This window comes from Falco naumanni, chromosome 1 (genome assembly GCF_017639655.2).
Source record: "Falco naumanni isolate bFalNau1 chromosome 1, bFalNau1.pat, whole genome shotgun sequence".
Lineage (NCBI taxonomy): Eukaryota > Metazoa > Chordata > Aves > Falconiformes > Falconidae > Falco > Falco naumanni.
Genome location: NC_054054.1, coordinates 108,921,261 through 108,941,288, shown reverse-complemented (window position 1 = coordinate 108,941,288; position 20,028 = coordinate 108,921,261). Strand labels below are relative to the sequence as shown.

Genomic DNA, 20,028 nt, shown 5'->3' with positions numbered 1-20,028 from the left:
TGCTGTTTCTCTCTGAAAGCAAATCAAAATCTAATTACAAAATACAATGGTGAGAGAGATGTCTGCTCCGAGAACGTTAATGAGCTGAGGAGGGAGGATTTGGAATTGCAATAAAGAAGATTGATGTGAACGGCTGAGACCGACAGTGCAGGGCATGAGGGCTGCTGGTGCATACAGACCAGTGGGCAGCTGGGGCCACTGCGTTATTGTTCCACTCTGTCCTCACATTGTCCACAACGGAAAAAAGCCCAGTTTTAACTAAGGATTTTAAAAGTTTTAAAAGGACCGGTTTCCCCCAGCAGTCAGCCTGGCAGCACCTGCTGTGGATGTTCCCCCCACCAGTCACCAGCCATATGACTCAGTGCGAGCAAAAAAGAAAAAAAGCAAAGCAAAAGTCCAGCTTCTCACCTCCATCTTCTCGCTGTGGCTCCATGGTGGGAGACTGGCACAGCATGGTCCAGTGTGGCCGCCTGCATTGCCCCGCAGCCAGTGCGGGGGCAGGGGAGACCCTGGCAGGAGCTAGCTTGCAACCCAGGGCTTTTGTTCTTCCAACCATGAAACACAACGGCAAAAGCTTTGGAGCTGAAGCGGAAGGAAATCCTCTCCGCAGGGTTTTCTGGCAAGGCAGCTGCCAGCGGAGGGCTACCCTTTGTTCCCCCGAGGAGCTCCATAGCCAAAGCCCTGGGGTGAGGGACCCGGGCCAGCCCAACCTCACGTCCTGGCTCTCTCACTTGCTCCCATATTCTTGCTCTTACTGCCCTCATCGCTCAGCACTGGCACCATTGCTCTTTGCAATTTCCCAGGCTAAGTCATCCAACGGACTGCGAGCTGAGCATTTTATTTGAGGGCAAAGCAGCATATGGCTGGCACATGCGCCCGGCTCACAGCACAAGCTGCCTCCTCTCCTTCTGACGCACACACAGGCTGACAGGCTGGATACTCCACAGCCCACATCTGATAGGAAAACATTTAATTTGAGTAGAACTGAAGAGCGGTTAACATGATCTATGGAGAGGAAAGCCCCAGGGCCTGGAGCAAACATGAGAGGTAGCCTAGCTGTTTTACACGTACAAGTTTCAAAGAGACACTGGGATGGGGGCTCGATTTGATCCCAGGACTAGGGCAAAGTAGCATTTGTCTAAACATACAGGTAACACCACAGGCAGCAAATCATGCAGGGAGGATGCTATAAGACAGGCTGGTCTATCAACATTACAAGAATGTCTTTTATAAACATCTTTTTTTCCAGATGTTCTTCAAATTGCATTCAACAGCTCAAAGACAATGCAGAATTTAAGGATACAGCATCATACCCAGCACTAGGAAATACACCTCCATGTGTTTCCAAGAAATGCTTTTTTTCCTCTACACGTATGCCTTGCTTTAAAACGAAGATTGTATGTGAGCATCTCAAAATATTTCATAAACCATTTTTCTCCCTGAATTTCTGCTTTGAGCCAAGCACTCTCTCTTTACCCCCAGAAGAATGGGAGCACAATGTTACCACAAAAATGAGTAGAGAACCCAGAGGGTCTGCCAGCACTTTGAACCCACCTTCTGTTACCTGTTTTCACAGGCATTTTTTCATGCCTTCCTGGTAGGTAAGACAGCAAGACAAATGCATAAAAAGCAGTAAGGACGGAGGGAGTTAAAGTGTTTGTGGGAAAAATTTAAGACACATGTAGAAGTGTATCATATATGGCCCCTATAAATTATTCCCCCAAATGACTAGCACTGAGTAAGAAATAGCTATGTAAACACAAAGGTAATAAGTAAAAATAATAATCTCTCTCCTTCTATGGGGAAGGGATATTTTTCCATCTGTTTATAGGAAAGGCGAGGGGTGGGGTGGCAGTCTGGGACGTTGAATTGAAGTTCAGGGTCTCTCCTGGTCCCAAGTCTCATCTGTCATTGGCAGCAGGACGGCTGCCAGAACTGCCGCACATTACAGCCTGGGTTTCCCACCCGCTGCCTTTGCTTTTGCTGCTACTGTTCACTCAAAGGGAGCTGGCATCGAGCGCTGGTAGTAATCTCGAGGTCAAACGCCTTGCAATCCCAGGTCATTAAGAAAAAAACACTTTGGAAAAGCCCCGAGTTTAGACAGAGTTCCCACCAAACACAAAAGCCTTTTAAATCTGGAGGGAAATTGGGATTTTTTGTTTGTTTAATCCACACAATGAGGTATTAGTGTGGTTTCTGTTTTGTTTTCAGCATTTAATCCGAGAGGGAACCTTACACAATCAAACCAACAAAATACTGGAAAACAATAGAGTATTTGTTAGCACTGTAATTCACTCAGGGGAGTGAGGGCTTCAGGATGCCATGGCACCAAGAGCCTTGTGAACAGTGACCTCCCCAGGACATGCCAGCACCAGGACATCCCCCAGACCAGCAACATGGGAGACCTTTGCAAAACGACCAAGACATCTGCAGATACCCTCTTGTGCCCACTGCTGCTGATGCACCCACTGAAGGGAAACCTGCTCTGGTTATACAGCATCTTTTGAAATGCAATAGCTCATCCAGAGCATCACTGCTGACACTTCGTTACAAAAACCTCCACTCAACACAGCACTTGCATCGCTGCAAACACTCAAACTACTTAAAAGCAACTGCTTTCCTCCAGTTGTTCCAGTTGATCTCAGGAGACGGTGCACTGGTTGGTGTGGCCCTCCCTGTAGCTGCATCCACCTCAGTGTCTCAGAGCCGACGGTGTCGAATCTCAGTCTGGCAAGCACTTCTGATTTGCAGCCCAAGAAGGATTTTCACGCAAAGGTTACACAGCTGCAGAGCTAGAAAGGTCGTAACCACAGCCCCGATGTCTGCTAGCAGCCCACGCTGCCGGGGCAGCTCTGAGCTTTACAGACAAGGCAGGCAATGGGCTCTGCTCACAGCTCGGAAGGGCAGCGCAGCTCGAGATTCACTCCATAACCACACTGAGGTCAAAATACACTGGGAGCCAACCAGACCCCAATGCTCTTGCTCCAGCTGCAAAGAGCAATCCCCACCAGTGACAGCTTGGAGTTATCCCACTCCTCCTTGGCTCCCGGGGTGGAAGGGGGTCCCATAGCTTGTGCTGTCCCAGTGCAGCCACAGCGCTTGACTTCTCCTCTGGAGCCATAAAGTCTATCCTGTGCAAACATCCCACCGCCAAAACCGCTCTGGGCTAAACCACCGATGATAACATGCTTTCGATGATAACATGCTTTCAGAGCCTCCGTGTCCTCTTAACACACTTCACAAGCACAGCTGAGCTCCAGAGCTCAGTGCCCTGTGGGGAAGACCATCAGACTGACTCGTGACACAGGCAGGATGGATGTAACGGGTCAGGCTGCCTGGAAAATGCTCTCCTGCTGAGCACCTCTCCTCCTCCTCCTGCTCCCCAAACTGACACTCAGCCCCTCAGCAGAAAGGCTGCAAGGGCTGGCAACATAAACCTGCCCAACACTGAGCCACTGTGGATTGCACGTTCGTAATTAACCACCTGCACACATTAAAAACCAGAGCAGAATAAAGCTGCCCACAGCTCAGATGTTCTAATAGCTCAATGGCAGCACAAGCCAGCAGACGGGAAGCTGGAGAAGCCATTTCCCCACCCAACTGCTCCTTCGCAGAGGGGCTGTTCCATTGCGCTGTGCTCCAGCAAAGCTGGCAGCATTAGCTGCGAGGAGAAGGCAGAGGGACAGGGAAATCAGGAGGGCCATGGGCAGGAGCAGAGACGTGGTATGGGCTGGGCACACAGGCAGAGGAGGGATAATCAGTGCCGGGTGAGCGTGCAGGGGGCCAGGGAGACAGAGCTGAGGGGTTTACAACATGCACACATGGTGGGCCAGGTGCAGGACAAGCGAGGGAACCTGATCTGTCCCACGAAACCAAGACACAAGAGGCCCCAGCTCAGAGCCACTGACCGGGGAGGAACGAGACAGCAGGCTGGGGCTCCCTCTTCTTATTTTAGGGCTTGAGCAGCATGTCTTGCAACTGCCGAACCAATTAAAAAGATGAACAGGGATGGTGATAAATCAGTAGCAAGGTCAAAAGCTCCAGCTACCTCCTGATTTGACTGATGGAAGTCCCAAAATACATAGTTTCTCAAAGGGACAAGTGTCCATGAGTCAGCACATGGATGAAATACAGCACCGGGAAGGCAGGACCGACCCCTGGTGCGAGCAAGCCTTGAGCACGGCACGAAGGCAGCCACAGCCAAACAAGAGGCTGCTGCCAGGAACTGATGACAACGCAAATCCCACAGGGGCATTCAAAATGTCAGATAAGATGAGGCGTATTAATTCCCTCCACTGACAGCCAGCCCCAGCTGGAGGGGGAGGCTTGGAGACTGCAGCCTTCAGAGAGCCGAGGGTGCCTGGTGCCTGCTCTGCTGCCGAGGCTTCAAGCGGATGGTGAACCAGGAGGTGACACAGAGGGCTGGGTGGCGGGAGCACTACCTTGTCTTTTTGATGAGAATAAGGGAGATTCTGTGCAAAAGGAAGAGCCAATCATTTGTTCTTTTATAAAATGCTGAAGACTGCTGTGCATTGGCAGCGACCTTCCTCAGATGTGACTGTTACTATATTCAGGGTTTCTGAAATGCTCTGGGATGATAAAAACCACTCCAGAAACAGTTATTAAAACTGTTTCCAGGAAATCGATCCATGGAGATGGATAAAGTCTAGTGCTTTTACAAGCGCTTCAACTAGAGAAAGCCCAAAGATAAGAAGGAAGCCTTGCTTCCTTGTCTTCTCAGCAATAAAAAGGAACTCTATCAGGGGTTTATTTGACTCTGCAACATTGGAAACAACCATTAGCTGTTTCCTCAGAGCGGAGCTTGACCTGAGATGGGCAGAAAAATACCCTGCAAGTCATCTGGAGTTGAAGGCTTTCTGCCTTAATCAAGACCTGGATTTGTTTGTTTGTGTTCTTTTTTCATCCCATTGTTTTCTGTGATAACTGACCATTCAGGAGAAGAGCCCAGGCTAACAAAATCTATACTGCAGGAACAGAAATTTTACCCAGGAAGAGAGCCCAAAGCACTGTGGAAGCATGGTCTGCCTTCTCATCCCCACTCCAGCCTCAACACTAGGAAGCAACATGTTTGGAGTTGGATGAGCCACACAAAACGCAAGCAAATCATCCACTTGCGTCCAAGTGGCTTTTTCCAAGGTTCTGCCACGAAGTTTCAGGCTTGGTCACCCCTTCCCCACCCCTGGGTCAGAACTGATTAAATGCAGCCACCGAGTCAAACTCCAACATACTCATCTTGTTTGGCAGCCCTGCGGGTTCGGCTGCGAGCTCCAAGATTTCCCCCCACCCCCCTCCTTCTTGTTCAATTATCTTGCTTCATCTTTATTCTGTTTCCAGGAACACTTAGCAACAGGCTCTTGCAATCAGCCACCAGCAGGCGAGGATCTGAGGAGGAGACTCTGCAGTTAGGATGACCTTTTACTACACTCATGCAAATTTTAAAGAAAGTATGTGAACAATTTGCCTTTTAAGTATCCTCCAGTTACATTCTCCAGGAGTTAATACTCCTTCTCTCCTTAGAGACATCAGAAACACCAGATTTTATTTTACACTAATGAGAACAAATTCTGCAGCTTAATCCCAGTTTGCTTTGTGGAAATTTTTTCCGTATCTCATGCAGCATGCAGACCCCAAACACGCAAAAATTAACCTGTGACATCTACCCCGGCCAAGACCCACAGATCTGCTCAGATGCCACACACTCACACAGTTGAAAGCCCAGCATGGGCTTCGGGGTGCATCCCAGCAGCCAGACAAACTCTTCCTGAGATGGACAAGATGCTGCTACTTCTCTTGGTGAGCAGCTTCTACAGATCACCATCAGCAACTCTCACTCCAGGGCAGCTGGAGTATGCCAGGAGTCAAATGGAGCCATACCATCCCAAGGAAAACACAGCAGTTGTGATCTCAGTAATTAAAGCTCATCAGCCAAGGCAGAGGAGAGAGCTGGTGCAGTGCTCAAGGACTCTATATTCCCACGGGACTCACTGTGGTGACACAGACAGAGCTCCTGCCAAATCCAGGGACTTTGGCAAGCAACACTGCTCTCTCCCAGGCCCTCTCCAACTCCAAAACACCACAGCAGCCACCACTAGGCTCCCTGCAGCACGCAGCATTGACACCTCTATAGCTGGAAATGGGTAAACAAGCCTGCTTTTAGCAAACCACAGCGGCAAACTCACAGCAGCCATTTTTGCAGCCACCTCAAACTCAAAAGGGTGCCAGCAGCTGACAAACCGACCAGGCAGTGGCCCTGCATTTCATCAAGATTTAAACCAAATCCCCAAAGCTTTCCAACACTTTCCCTGTCGCTCAGTAATTTTCACACACAGACAAGTTTGGAGATGCCCAGAAAGCGTGCACCAGGACAGCTTGCAGGCAGTGGGGCATCACTGCATTTAAGTCCTTTCCCCTTGAAATGAATGTTTTGAGGTTAGAATAAAAAAATCCTGTATTTCTTACAATGACTAGAAGCTGGAAGGAGGGAATGGAGAATAACCAAGGTACCGAGGCAGGCAGCTCACTTCCTTCTGCTTTCTGAGTGGTGTTCATAAATACGGAAATAATTTGCAGTGCCCTATTCTGGGATTAAAAAAAAAAAAAAAAAAAGGAAAATAAAAGAGAAAGGCTCACAGATCCTTAAAACTTCAGATGAACTTAAAAAGTATAATCTACTTTTTTTTTTTCTTTACAAAATGAAAAGTCTGAATAAGCATGTCATTGATCCAATTGCTGGGAACAGCATCTGGAACATCAATCTCTGCCTGAGACTGCAGAAGCTGCAGGAGAGCTCAAAGCAGCCAAGGCTGCCCTTGAACCAGATGCCGCTCGCTCTTACAGAAACGCCTGTGGATCTGTGTGAAAATGATTAAGCAAAATTGCTCCCTCTTTTTTGAACTTTGTAACTCTAAATCTGTTTTCTCTTAGAGGGCAGATGCTCATTGCATACCCTGCAGCACATCAAAGAGCAGGAAAGGCAGGAAGGCAGCCACCCCACCACACACCGGAGGGCCAGTGCCCAGCATCCTGCCCGACCTGCCTGCACCCACCACCTCCTCCCCACCCTGAAGCTTTTAGCTCAGGGTAAAGAGCCAAGAGAGTTAAAAAAGCATCTTCAACCTTTGGTCTCCTCTTAGTGAGTCTATGCAGGATGCCAACCAGGGGCTATTCCAGCAGCAGGAGCAGCAACAGCAACAGCAGTGATGTGTTTCTGTAGGGAATTCTCTTGGTGCTTCAGAACTCAACTGCAGCTATTGCAGCGCTCCAGGGAGACCCTGTCGGGTGCAAATTCTCTGACATTCCTTCCCTGTCAGTGCCTGAGTGTTCAAAGCAGAACACAAGGGATCAGCAGTCCCCGCCTGCACCCAGATCCAGCCAGCATCTTCTTCAGACGCTCATTAACAAAATGACAACATTAAGACAGCACTGCACAAGGTGCCAGGAGCCTCTCAATCGTCCATGAGAGGTTCACAGGAGAGACAGGAGAAGGAGGACTTGCCAAGGCAGGACTGCTTCGGGGCAGGGACAGGAGCTGCTCCAGGGTACAGCAGAGCCAGCCCTGCTCCTGCTCTGTCCCAGCACAGGAGCTCCACATCTGCCATGTAAAGTCAGTTCTAATTGCACCGTGCATGGGTGCCAAACAGCAACACCTCCCACCCTACCTCAAACAGGCTTTTTCTCTCATGAACAGGGCAAAATATTGGGGTTCCAACAAAACTATTTCCCCTATCCAAGGGTCTCACATTTTCAACCCCACAGGCAGTTTTGGTGATGAAGTGCCTCCACTTTTACAAACAGAATTCACTAAACACCTAAAGTGCAATGATGCTGCAGTACACGCCCCAGAACGAGCACAGTGCCTTTGCTCTCACAGCCTAAAAATCCCACTTCCCAGGACACCCCTCCTGTGCCCTCCCAAAACAGGATGAATATTGTCTGAAGTTTCCTAGAAACTTCTCCCTGCAGATTTGAATCTCAGATGCAGATGAAAATGTGCACAAAGAATGGCAAATGAAGACCATGAAATCCCAGAGGCTGAACCCAAACACCACGCTGCCTCTTACCCAAAGCCTCCTTCATCCTTTCTTTACTCTTAAACTCTATGGGATGATGTTTGGATCTAAAACTCCCAGTTTTTTGGATCTGCACCAGCTATGGCAAACACCCAGCGGCTCAGGCAGGCTTAGCAGGATGTGACCTAAGGGCCACCAAACCCTGTGCATTAAACGCCACACCCGATGCAAACTCCTGTCCTCAGAGGTAAAAGGCAAGTAACTGATGAGAGACCTCATTTCCAGACCCTTTCTCATTTACTCTAGTTCAAAGAGCTCAGAAAACTCAGGGCAATCACTCACCAGCTCAGATATTTAAGGAGGACTATGGGGAAGGGCACCTGGGAAGCGGGAAGCATAAAGCCAACTTCATCCAAGATGCAAGAGAGGGGGGATACAACTGGGCTCTTAAACAGTTTCTTTCAGGCACTGCCTCATCCATCTTAATCTTTGACTACCAAGAGATGAAAACAATTTATCCTCATTCCCTGCTCTCACTGAGAGGTTACAAGAAATAAAAGTAAAACTAAAACAAAGATCAATGTTACACCCCTTCTCAGACAATTTCCACCTGACCTGGACTTTCTCAGCATCCCTTTTATCTAGTGGAGTGTTTTGGCTAAAGCTATGCAGAGGAAAGCCATGTGAGCAAGCTAGTTTAAAACCTGATACTTTCATGTTTATACAGCCAGCTAAGCAGCACACTACAAAGCCTTTTATTCCAAGTCTCTGCTGACAAGCTAGCATTGATAAATTACAGAAATCACCCAGGAATTAGGATGCACAGGGGGGGAAAAAAAAAACCAAACATGCAACAGCTCCATAGGTAGGAAACAAGGGCTCAGAAACGCAGGACTGGAGGAAAAGTCCATACAAAAATCATCCTGAGATTAGAGGGCAATTTGTTTGCACTAAAAGGGGAGAGCAAAAACAGCTCAAGATGCAAACTCCCTCCCCATGGTTTCCAAAAATTCACCAGTTCCAGAGGTGACGGTAGAGATCTCTTCTCCCAAATGCCCAAATTTACAGAAAAAAACAAGCTGAAACAAGCCCCTGTGTGTTGGTGAGCAGCACAAGCAGCTACAAGCATGAAAAGATGCATGCTTCCCGGTCACAGAGATGCAACGTAGGCACCAAGCAACGAGTTGATGTCAACAGGATGCACTGAAGAACAGCCGGAGTTCCCAAGTTGCAGCAAACTTCCCGCATGGACCATGTACTGCGTCATGTTGGTTTACATACTGTACAAGCAAGAGCCAGGAAAAATCCATCTTGTCATAACAAACCCTAAGGTAAACAAAAAGGCAAGGCCACGCATATTATCCAATTAAACAGGCATGTAAAGGAGAAAGCAAGCACTGGCCATCCATTCGCTCCCGATTTTTGCTGTTTCTCAGCAAGCACATACAAAAATGCACTGCTTTAAGCCCTGCATGAAGGTGATGCGGGAAGCAAAGTGTGCTCACCTCCACCCACCCACCTCCCAAGACCAATCTGCTGCTCTTGAATAAAAAGCAAAGGAGTTTTGTACGAGAAACCAGCATTTCACAGTCTTTACATTGCTCTCCCCCACCACGGAGCAGGCAAGGAGCATGCCTTGGCCTCCATGCAGACACATGCCTCAGGGGCTGCTTGGGGCTGAGTAGCTGGAACAAACACCCAAACCCAGGAAATTCCCAAGCTCAGAGAAACCAAACTGGAGCCAGCTGGTTTGTAAAGGTGCACCCCTACACAAAACCTGTGCTTCTCTTCAATTCATTAAGTTCTTGGTGTTTGCTCTGCATGCTATGAACTACATGCGTGCGTTTGCAAGGTGGTAGGGCAAACAAAGGGGAGTCTGAGGGTCCAGGTGCCCAGTCCTCGGTGGTACTGCTTGCCAGGATGCAGCTGAGGGATGAGGTCCACCTGCACAGACCCTTCTACAGTGCTCCAATATAGAGCAGACTAAAACTTAAACACAGCTGAACTGGGTCATCTGTATCTTCTACAGGAGCACTGAGGACCTCCTCCTCTCCACTGGGCAGAGCTAGAGACCAAAAGGTTAAATTCTGCACACACATATGTGGCCCTCTGGATTACTGACAATTTCAAAAAAAGGAGAAAAGCCTTTCTCGGGTAAGTTCTTGCTGCTCAGTTTGCTGAAGTACGTCAAGACAGCCTGAGCCAGCAGCTCCACTGAGTGCTTCCAGAGTCCGTCTGGCATGCTGGCACCCAGCCCGCTCCTCCACTCCCGCGCCAACAGGGACACCCAGATACGCAGGACCTGAGTTTGTAAAGACAGTTGCAAAGCAGGAGGGAAAGATTTACCAGCCTCTACAGAAAGATGTTTCTACAGATAGTACAAAATAATTAATACTTTTCAAGTCTGCACTTGCTTTCCAAGTCTGCACTTGCTCACGAAAGGAGAGATTTAAAGCTCCAAACCCAGCCCATCTGTAAAAAAAAAAGTACAAGTCCCATATTCTGTTCTGAATCCCAGGGAATCAGCAGGTAGCAGATAGTTAAAGCTTGAACAATGCTATTTCAGATCTGCACGCTGAAGCATCTTGACACATCCCCCCTTCCCCCTCTGCAGGTCTAACAGGAGGGCCACAGGGAAGATTTAGCATGTGCAGCGTTGGATTGTTGTGGTTACCTTTTAGTCAATTCAAAAGAATATTACAAAGTATTCCCCAAGGGAGTCCATAAACAGCAAAGGATTCTGCTTTAACTCCCTATCTATTCTTATCTGGATAATATGGCATTTGGACAAGCACTGCCAAAACACTGATTTATGGCAAAGCTGAGAGTTTACATGGCCAACACATGCTCTAAAAGCTCTGGATTTCAAGGAATAAGTAAAAGCCTCTTCTAGGATATAGATGGCTTCAGTTATGGAAGCTTCATGCAGATACAAACCTGTTTTCAGGATTTCTGCCTCCCTCTCCCATCCCAGGTGAAAGGCGTGTTTATACTGACCTTCCTCAACACTAAAATCAACTGCTTTCACTGGGTGTTCCTGCTGGTACCACCAGCACATGGGTCGGCTCATCTTTCATTTGTTTAGTAATATTTTATAATATCTATCAGCTATTAACTATCAGACCACCTTCAAACTTCTTTGCTGACAGTGGCCAACATCAAAGGGAAAAGAACGATAAAAACTACTGACCAAAGGGAAAAGGATAAAAAGTACAGCTGACAAGTGCTACAGAAGACACCAGGGAGTTGCATGTTCTTAAAAGCCCCTCAGAGAACAGTGTATTAAAAAAAGACAAACCCGAAGAACAGCAACTTTGCAGACAAGTGAATGTTGCCTAAACTAGTTTTTGTAATGGAAATGCTGAGAAGCACCTGAACAGTCACCGTAACACACGTGTGGCCATGAAGGGCTGACCACAGCCTGCTGCCTGCCCCAGTAAAGCTGTTTTTTCCTGGGATAACAGCCCTCCTGCATCCCAGCCACTCCTTGGAGAGGCTGTGCTCAGTGTTTTGTCAAAGGGAGGGATGCCAGCGTCCACAGGGCATGCCTGGGTGGCAGAGTGGTGCACAGCGATGCTCACCTTCCTGCCAGGAACCTGCACCAGCAGGTCAGCAAGGGAGAGCAACAGCAGAGGAAGTGCAGTAAGGCTGTATTACAAAAGACATCCCAGAAAGGAAATGTCAGGAAGGTCAGGATCAAAAGGATGGTGCTACATCCTGAAAGATTATCTCCTGCTTTGGGAGTCACATCTTAAAATCAGGTGTAAAAGTAAAAAGGGAAGAACCAGTGGAGGCAGAAAATTTGGCGCCAGTGTATACTAAGTGCAAGCAAATACATTTTGTCCAGCTGAAAACTCAACCCTGTAAAGATGCATCCATTCCCAGAGGCACCAGGCAAAATTGCTGTCTACTCTGTATTCCCCAGGTGTAATTTACTCACTGACAGGGCTGTCACACACCTCCCTTGGGAGCCTGCACCACAGCTCTGCACAAAGGCACGTATCCTGCCTGCTGCAGTGGATCAGAATGGCTAGGCACAGCAGCAGGGTCGGGGAGGTGCACGCTAGGTTACAAAGAAAACCAACAACCAAAGTAATTTTTGACAAGGGGGAAATGCTGCATCTCTGCTGAATCGCTGTTGTTGGCTACACACCCTTTGGATACTGGCTACTTGCAGGCAAAACATAAAACCAAGGATATTTGTTTAAATCCCACAGGCGGACACTGTTATTCTATTAAAAAAAATACAACTGGCATTAATTCTAAAAACTTCCCACCACTGGGACTGGGATTCAAAACCAGCACTGGGCAGTGAGGCCAAAACACACTCAAAGCAGACGCCTGCAAAAGATTCCAAGGGAAATTAGTTATGTGGGGTTTATAACAAAAATAAAATAAAATCCAACCTTTATAAAGACAGAAAAGGCAGCTTCCCTAAGAGACAGTGCTGTGAACACTCTTCGCAGATAATTCAAGACCTGTCTGGATCTGAGGCTTCCTTGGTTCCCTGTGCCAGTCGGTGTGTGCAGCGAGGTGAGAGGCAAACACGAACCCTGCGCAGGCAGCAGCAGCCTCCTCCCATCCTCATCCTCAGGGCTGGCAGGGAAGGGGCTAACTTGTCCTGATTCACAAGCCAGAGCCATGCCAGCTCCCAGTCTGGGCACTGGCTCTCCTGTGGTGGTGGAAAGGAAATTCTCCATCCATCCCCTGCCACACCACCAGATTCAGAGAGCTGTGGGCAGGGTGGGACAAGCTCCTGAGCTTTCACTGCTCTTCTTCTCTCGTCACTGCTCTCTCCAGACAAGGACATGGTGGGCTAAAGCTGGATGACCAACTGGATTTACAGAAAGCCCCTGGCTTCCCTTCTTCTTGTGTGCTCAAGTCAGCCTTATTCCATAAAATTATTTTTTTCCTAAGTAATTTTTTTGTAGCTGACTCACATGGAGCTTCTGCCAGGAATTTTTATAATTAGTGAATTAGAGCAAGGTTTTGCCTGTGCAGGCCTGACAACATCTGCTGATTTAAGCAAGCTGTGTTCAAAACCTTGCACAGCCCTGGAGGAGCATGGCTGAGCACAGCCCTTCCAACGGCACGGCCAACAGGGCTCTTCTTGCCAGGCTGGTAGAAAACATGCTGCTCCTTCTGCAGAGAGCTTTGAAGCTCCTAATCTGTGTTTTAAGGGGAAGGATGTAAACTGGAACAAAATCCAAACGGTACTGGAGAGGAGAGAGGGACACTAACCGCCTCTCAACTTTGCAAACCTCTCGGTGGAGCATCCCTGTGACAGCATCCACAGCTATGCGCCTCTCCATCATGATGCATAGTTGCAAAGCCATCGTGCGTCACATCTTCCTTAGAGACAGACAACGGTATAGAGTTCCATAAAACCACAGGAAAAATAACTTCCTCAACCTCTTTCTTCAATGGACACAGGAGCTATTTTGCAAGTGAGACTCCAACACACAACAGCAGTCCAATGTAAAGATCAAACCCAACCCACGTTCTGATAAGCCAAAAGCAGACATGGTGCTAGGAGCCTAAACTACACACAAGGTCCATCCTGGATGATCCAAAATCCTCCCACTTTCTGCTAAAAGTCAGAAAGGCAAAGTAATTACCACCTTCAGGATGGTTCAAGAGCAATGCTTGTACCCTCTGCACACAACTCCTTACTCATCCAGTCCAGTAATTTATACCATATTACATCTGAAGGGCTGCATTAAGAAGTATTACCCTTGCCAAGCCCTGAAAAGCTAGGATGTGCTGGAAGTAAGTTTTCTCCGTAGCTTTGATCTGGTCGACTTTTTCAGCACAGGGTCTTTTCAGCACGACCACATAATACATGTGTATACAGCCTTGATGCAGTTAGTACTGAGAATAGAAGATGCTCAACAAGCAAGGAATTAATCAGTTTTGGTTTTCAACTGGTTGTTCACGTGTGGCACTCAGCCCTCTTCACTCCACACTTTGCATGTGCTGCTTCATGGCAAAAATGAAGGCATCTTGCCACTGCAGACTGGGATACTTCTCAAATGATCGTGAATTTATTTTCATAAAATCCCAGAGAACTACGTTCACAACACCTCCAGTTTATAGCTGAAGAAAAGACGTACAGAGAAGCTCTGGGCATCCAGTTCCAGAATCAGCCAGCCTACAGCTTCCTTTTTAAAAAATAAATAGCACTGAGCGGCATTTTAAATGTTTGACGTACAGCTTCCCATGAGATCATCTGCAGCAGGAGCGCTCGGCACTTCTGCAACTCAACCCTCAGCCTGGGGACCCAGGAAATCAAGTCCCTCGTTGTGCATGAAAAGCAATTTATCCAGCGCCATACATGAGCCCTGCAGCAGAAGCAGAGCAGGAATTCCGTCTCCTTAACCATCACTTTACCCCTGCTATTTTTCCATTACTTGCCTCACTCCCTTCCCTCCAAATACTGCACCATGCAGGGCAGAGGTCCTACACACGCAACCCCATTCTTCACTGGGCTGCCTTGACTGCCCTCCCTGAGCAGCGAGGGCAGGGGTGCCATGGAAAAAAACCATGCATGATCCCATAATTAGAAACTGTATCATAACGCATACAGGGAGCTGAATTAAGGCTGCAGAGGAATACTGTAAATTGGATGCACATTTCTTGTTCCCCACCCACCCCCCCCCACCCCCTTATTTGGCTTTGGCTGTACTTCAGATTAAGCTCCTAATAAGGGCTGGAGTTGGATGAGATTTTTGAGCCCATCAGATTGCAGCCTTCCAAGCCATTGAAATGAGATTCAAGCTGAACTTGAATTTTCAATAGTTTGGCCTAAAGGCAAGGGTGTTAACAACAGACCTGCCAACACCTTCTCTATGAGAAACGTCTGAAAACATGTCTGCACATCAAATACTGCTCAGGCTTTGGTAGACAAAAGCCACAAAGCTAACATCTCAAATCCACTGCTAACTTGCTCAGCCAGTTCTCCTGTCAATGAAGCTCATACATTTTCTCTGAAAATCCAGTGAACCTCTATATTCTCTCTAGGAAAACGGGTTTTCCCCCAACAATCCAAAAACCTGTTGTAGTTTCATTATGGCAAGGCAGGGGATAAGGAGAGGTCAGGTAAATCAGGTGGACACACAGGAGCCGACACACACACACCTGTTCACCCAGCTCAGTCTACTTAAATGATACACATCACCGAGATTAAAGATACCACGCTGACATGCATGGAGGAGCAATCAAAAAAGTCTGTCCTGTAGCCAGCTCCTCCTACATGCAGTAGAAAGCTATGCTTGGGCTTTCTGTTCTTTCCTAAACATACTTCTCTTTTGGTGGGGTTTTCTTCCCCTCTTAGTTTTTCTATTTTTTCACCAACATACCATGATTATGTGGAAAAGTTAGCCCAAACCCTAAAAGCAAGAAGATACGATAAAACTGGAACACATCCTCAGTGCCAGACTGTGCCCTGAGCAGAGGGCATGGCTGTGGGAAGCAGGAGGGTGGGTTTCCTCTCCCATCTCGCTCCCCGTGGTAACTGCACCCCACCTCATGGTACCCAGCAGAGCACAACGGCTGGTGAAGGCAGGACCTGCCATGGGCTTCATCCTGGGCAGACCCCAAACCACCCCGATTCTGAAGCTGCCCTTGCCACAAGATTTTTGTTTTCTAGCTAATGCCTCTGCCTTCAGCAGTCTTTACTGAAATAAAAATGTCTACGAGTCTCTCAAAATCCTTAGGACACTCCTGCTCAAATGTCCAAACCTAAAGCACACCACGCAGCTGAGCGTTTCACCTTCAGATAGCTGCACTGGTGGAGGAGGGCTTTAACTGAGACCTCTGCCAGTACCCTGAACAGACTTTGGTTTGGGTTTTTTTAAATGTTGAAGTGTATTTTCTTGATGACGTGAATGCTTCAGCTTCCCTGCTACCAAAATCTTTTCTAATTCACATTTTTAACACTGTGGGTCTGAAGAGCAGCCATGGCCATATACTCTTGCCAGCACTGGAGGCAGCAGGGCAGCGCAGGGAAGACGCTCCTCTCCCTTTGATGACAAACACTAAAGAACGATGGTTTCTTGAACTGCATCCAAGGGAAAGTAACCTTGCTAGAGTGCCTGGCAGGGCATCAACAGCAATAGAAATTTCAGCTTTCAAAGAACAGAAGAAAGACTCAAGAAGGGGGCGAGGAGATCCCGCAGCAGCCGAGATGCCACTAATCTCATGGATTGTTTTAGGAACTCTTGCTTCTCTCCAATGAAATTATATATTCCGCAGAAAAATCATCTGGCTCCAACCACTTTTGGTAAGTGAAGCGTAAACAGAATGGAAAAGAGCTCATACCTGAGCAGAAATCAGGCTTGGACGGGCTGTGACAGGCAGGAGAGCAGCCAGACTGTGGGGATTTTGCTCTTTTCTTTGGACAGCCGCTGTGGGACCTTTGAATCCCACCAAGCAAACAAGGCTCTTCCAACACAACGGGCGAGCACTAGCCAAGCCGGCACAGTGCCCTCTGCTCACTGTAAGGGGAAGGAGAGCATGGCGGAGGAGAACAGCACAGGGATTCCTGCAAAAAGGTCTGGACTTGATTAAACTTATTTTCTTTAGTAACATTTAGTTAAGCAAGGGAGGAAAAACCCTGCGGTGTTCTTCAGTGGCTCTTAACAGGGAATCTGGAGCAAGACGGTTCATTCACCCGATTAGCTGAACAACAGGCTCTACGCTGCAGCAGGCGCTGCTCACACCAATATCCATTTCTCTGTCGGTAGGTGCTTTCACCAGCAGAAACAAGAAACCCTGAAAATATACAACTAAATGGCAGTTCCCAATTTTGAAATCAGAAGGTGTCTGGCAGCTCTGTGTCAGCATGGTGTATGCTCCAGGGGAATCACACACTAGTTCACAGAGCCTGAAGCTCTGAACGAAGCAAACACTGTCAGTAACAGTGCAGAAGAACAAAACAAAACTGTAAGGAAAGCAATTGCCCAAGCTCAGGCTTTGGGCAGGGGTTTTCCTCTTCTGCCTCTGTGGCACAGTGTTATTTGCTCAGCTACAGAACATTTCTTATTATTATTATTTCCTTTTACAAGGTTCACATTCTCAGCATCTCTCCAGCAATGAGCCCAATGCACCAACACTCCACGTGTCACTGGTGGGCTCTGTCCAGTCTTCAACTATTGTGAGGCTGATTATAATTATTTAACAGGTGGAGAACAGCAGGCACAGCTTGCCTTTGCCCCTCATCTGTATGTCACTAAGCAGCTGTAGGTGGACACAGGCAGCATGGGCAAAGCACCACTGTGCAAAAGCTGCTCGGAGCCAGGTACCATATCGCCAGCTGCAGAGGTTCAGAGCAAACATCCACATGGATGATACACATACACACACCAACACCTTTTCAGTGCCGGCATGCGCTTTTGCACAAGGTTGGTTTATCCTCAGGGCCAGCAAATGCCATGTGAGAAGCACACACAGAACAGCAAAGGCAAGAGACAATCTGTAACTGTGCTAATTGCTGGAGTAATTAAAAAGTAAAAGACTGAGCTAAATACCACAAGCCTGAGCATCAAAGAACCACTTTCCTTCCTGGGAGCTGCCTCTCACAAATGACTTTCCCCACCAAGAACCACCTGTGCTGAGCCACCTCCATGGGCCTGGACAGCCATTTGAGCAGATGAAAAACAAATGTCAGGAATTTTTCTTTTCAATAGATTTGACCTTATTTTCTCTTCAGTGTGGCAGGATGAGAAGATATTCCTATTGAGCAACTGAATTTTCTCCACAACAGACACGAGCTGGCACGCTCTGAGCATTTGGCATTTCAATCCCAATTAAGTAAAATAGTAATTGCTGCACCTAAGGGTTTCTCAGCTCCCTAAGAGGAAACACTTTATACATACAGATTTTCCTAGCTTTACCACTGCATACTTAAGACATGGATTGAGGGATGAATCACAACTTCAAATTCTTCAGTACTAAGCCTGGCAATCAATGCAGCCACTTTCTGGCAAAGAAACTCTAAAATCCCTGATCTTCACCTGTGATGTCATCTGCAAACAGCGACGTGATTTATGTTCCATGGGGCACTCCTATCCTGCAATTCCTTCACTGAGGGGCAGCTGGGTAACAGGATTTGTTCTGGATAATCCCAGCTCCAGCTCTCAGGAGCCACGGGGAGGAAGCAGCCAGAGATGCACTCAGCCAGAGATGGTAGCCACCACTTTTATACAACTTATTCTCCCCCAGCCACATGCCAGGTGTAAATCACATCCCCAATTTCAAGCCTTGAGAATAAAAGGCAACATCATGAAGACAGAAAGGAGGCACATGAACTCTGTGCACTGACATCAGGGCGATGGACATCCCTGTAAGAAGGCAGGCAGGCAGATGCCTGACTCGAAGCTTTCAGCATGTTTTAGCACTGGTTTAACCCATCGACCCAACCCAGTCAGTTGGTCTGGGACAGCAACCAAACACAGATGCAGATGTCAAATTTCTGCCTGTTTGCATTGCTCCTCTCTCCTCTGAGCAGCCTATCAAATACCAGCCACACGAGCTTGGCTGGGAGAAATGCTTTTGCATAAAGGAGGTGAGGTTCCCAGATCGCAGCATGAAGGCCAGTGGCACATCTTCACCTCACATGGACAGACCTCAAGCTGCTGCTGAGATGTGCAGCTGCAGGGAAGCCAAACCTGGCCGGGACTCCTGCCTAGCCACCAGGCAGAAGCAGCCATAAGGACAAAACTGAGGACCAGTTGCTGGCAGGAAAGCGCTCTGCAAGCTTGCAGCCACACAAAGTCCATCAACTCAGGCAGGGCACAGCTGTGGAGGTCTCCACTTGCCTTCCCCTTCCAGATCCCAAACCTCTGTGCCTGTGAGGCAGGAGGCATCTCTGCCAGCCTGGCTTGTCACTGTGCACAAGGCACACACCTTCTCCCCACGATGTGAGATGGATCCTTCCTTAGATAACCAGCTGTAGGGTAAGGACCATGTGGTTGTCTAAGCAAGGCCCAGCACAACAAACCCTGAGCTGCCAGCGGGGCCATACATAACTCTGCCTGGAGTTATTATTTTAATAATTAGAGGGATGGCCACAGACAGAGGTGGTATTTGGTGGCCTCTTAACCTAGGGAGTTACTTGGTTTTATGCAGACGACTCCACTTTTTCCACTGTGAAAACTGTAGCAAGTCCTCATGGAGACAAACATCAAAAACAGGATGCTGGATGTGGCCCAACACCGAGCCACCGCTCAGCCAGCCTGAGCCAAAAAGCAACATAAAACATACAGGGCTCACAGGGCGTTTCACTTTTAAAATGGAGTAAAATCTGGAGCCTTCCTGTGATTCAAAGCTGGGCTGTCTGGAGCAAAGTGACTTTCCAGGTGAGGCACTGCTCCCTGCTCCAGCCTTGTCCTCACACCTCTCTCCATCCATCCATTCCCACCCCTCTGCCTGTTCCTCCCACGCTCACCATTCCTCTGCAAGATGGCTCTTCCAACCTAGGAGGCTCTCCCCAACCTACCACGTCACCATCTTTCCACCTCAAGAGCCACTGGCCCCACACAACCGGTAGGGACATGCCCACAGGGAAAGGCAGGGACAGCCACCTACCCTTCTGCTTCACAACGTGGCAATTAACTGGCTTGAAAACTGCCTCTCTAGGCAAAAACCCATCCTGGGAGCAACCAGGGTGGCAGACATCTACTTTGTGCACCACCTAAGAGATAAACACCTTTTGCCAAGTGGGGCCCTGGATGTTCCTGTCACACACAGCGAATTAACACAGACAGAGGTGGATAAGGGAATGAAATCGTTCCACTTGAATCCTCACAGCTAAACAAAACCTAAACCGGGTCAGCTCTAATGAGGAAAGAAGTGAAAGACTTATAAAGATTCAAGAAATTCATTTAACAGTAAGCTTTCCCAGCATTTGCCAAGAAAGCAGAAAACCAAAGGCAGAGAGCACCCAAGCGTGCAGCGAGTCAGAATCAGGCTCGCAGGAGGCCAGAAAGGCACAGAGGGC

At 48.0% G+C, this 20,028-nt stretch overlaps 1 protein-coding gene across 2 annotated transcripts in view; it reads right to left on the bottom strand.

Annotated features, from left to right (window-relative positions):
- The window catches only part of NXN (nucleoredoxin), a 54,012-nt gene that overhangs the window by 21,781 nt on the left and 12,203 nt on the right, over positions 1-20,028 (bottom strand). The window contains exon 1 of one of the 2 annotated variants that reach the window (XM_040617811.1): positions 409-558. The exons of the other annotated variant lie outside the window; for it this stretch is intronic. Within the exon in view, the coding sequence (XP_040473745.1) occupies positions 409-414 (6 nt within the window). The 5' untranslated portion in view covers positions 415-558. Of the gene's footprint in view, positions 1-408; positions 559-20,028 lie in introns of those variants that run through there. 2 annotated transcript variants of the gene reach the window in all.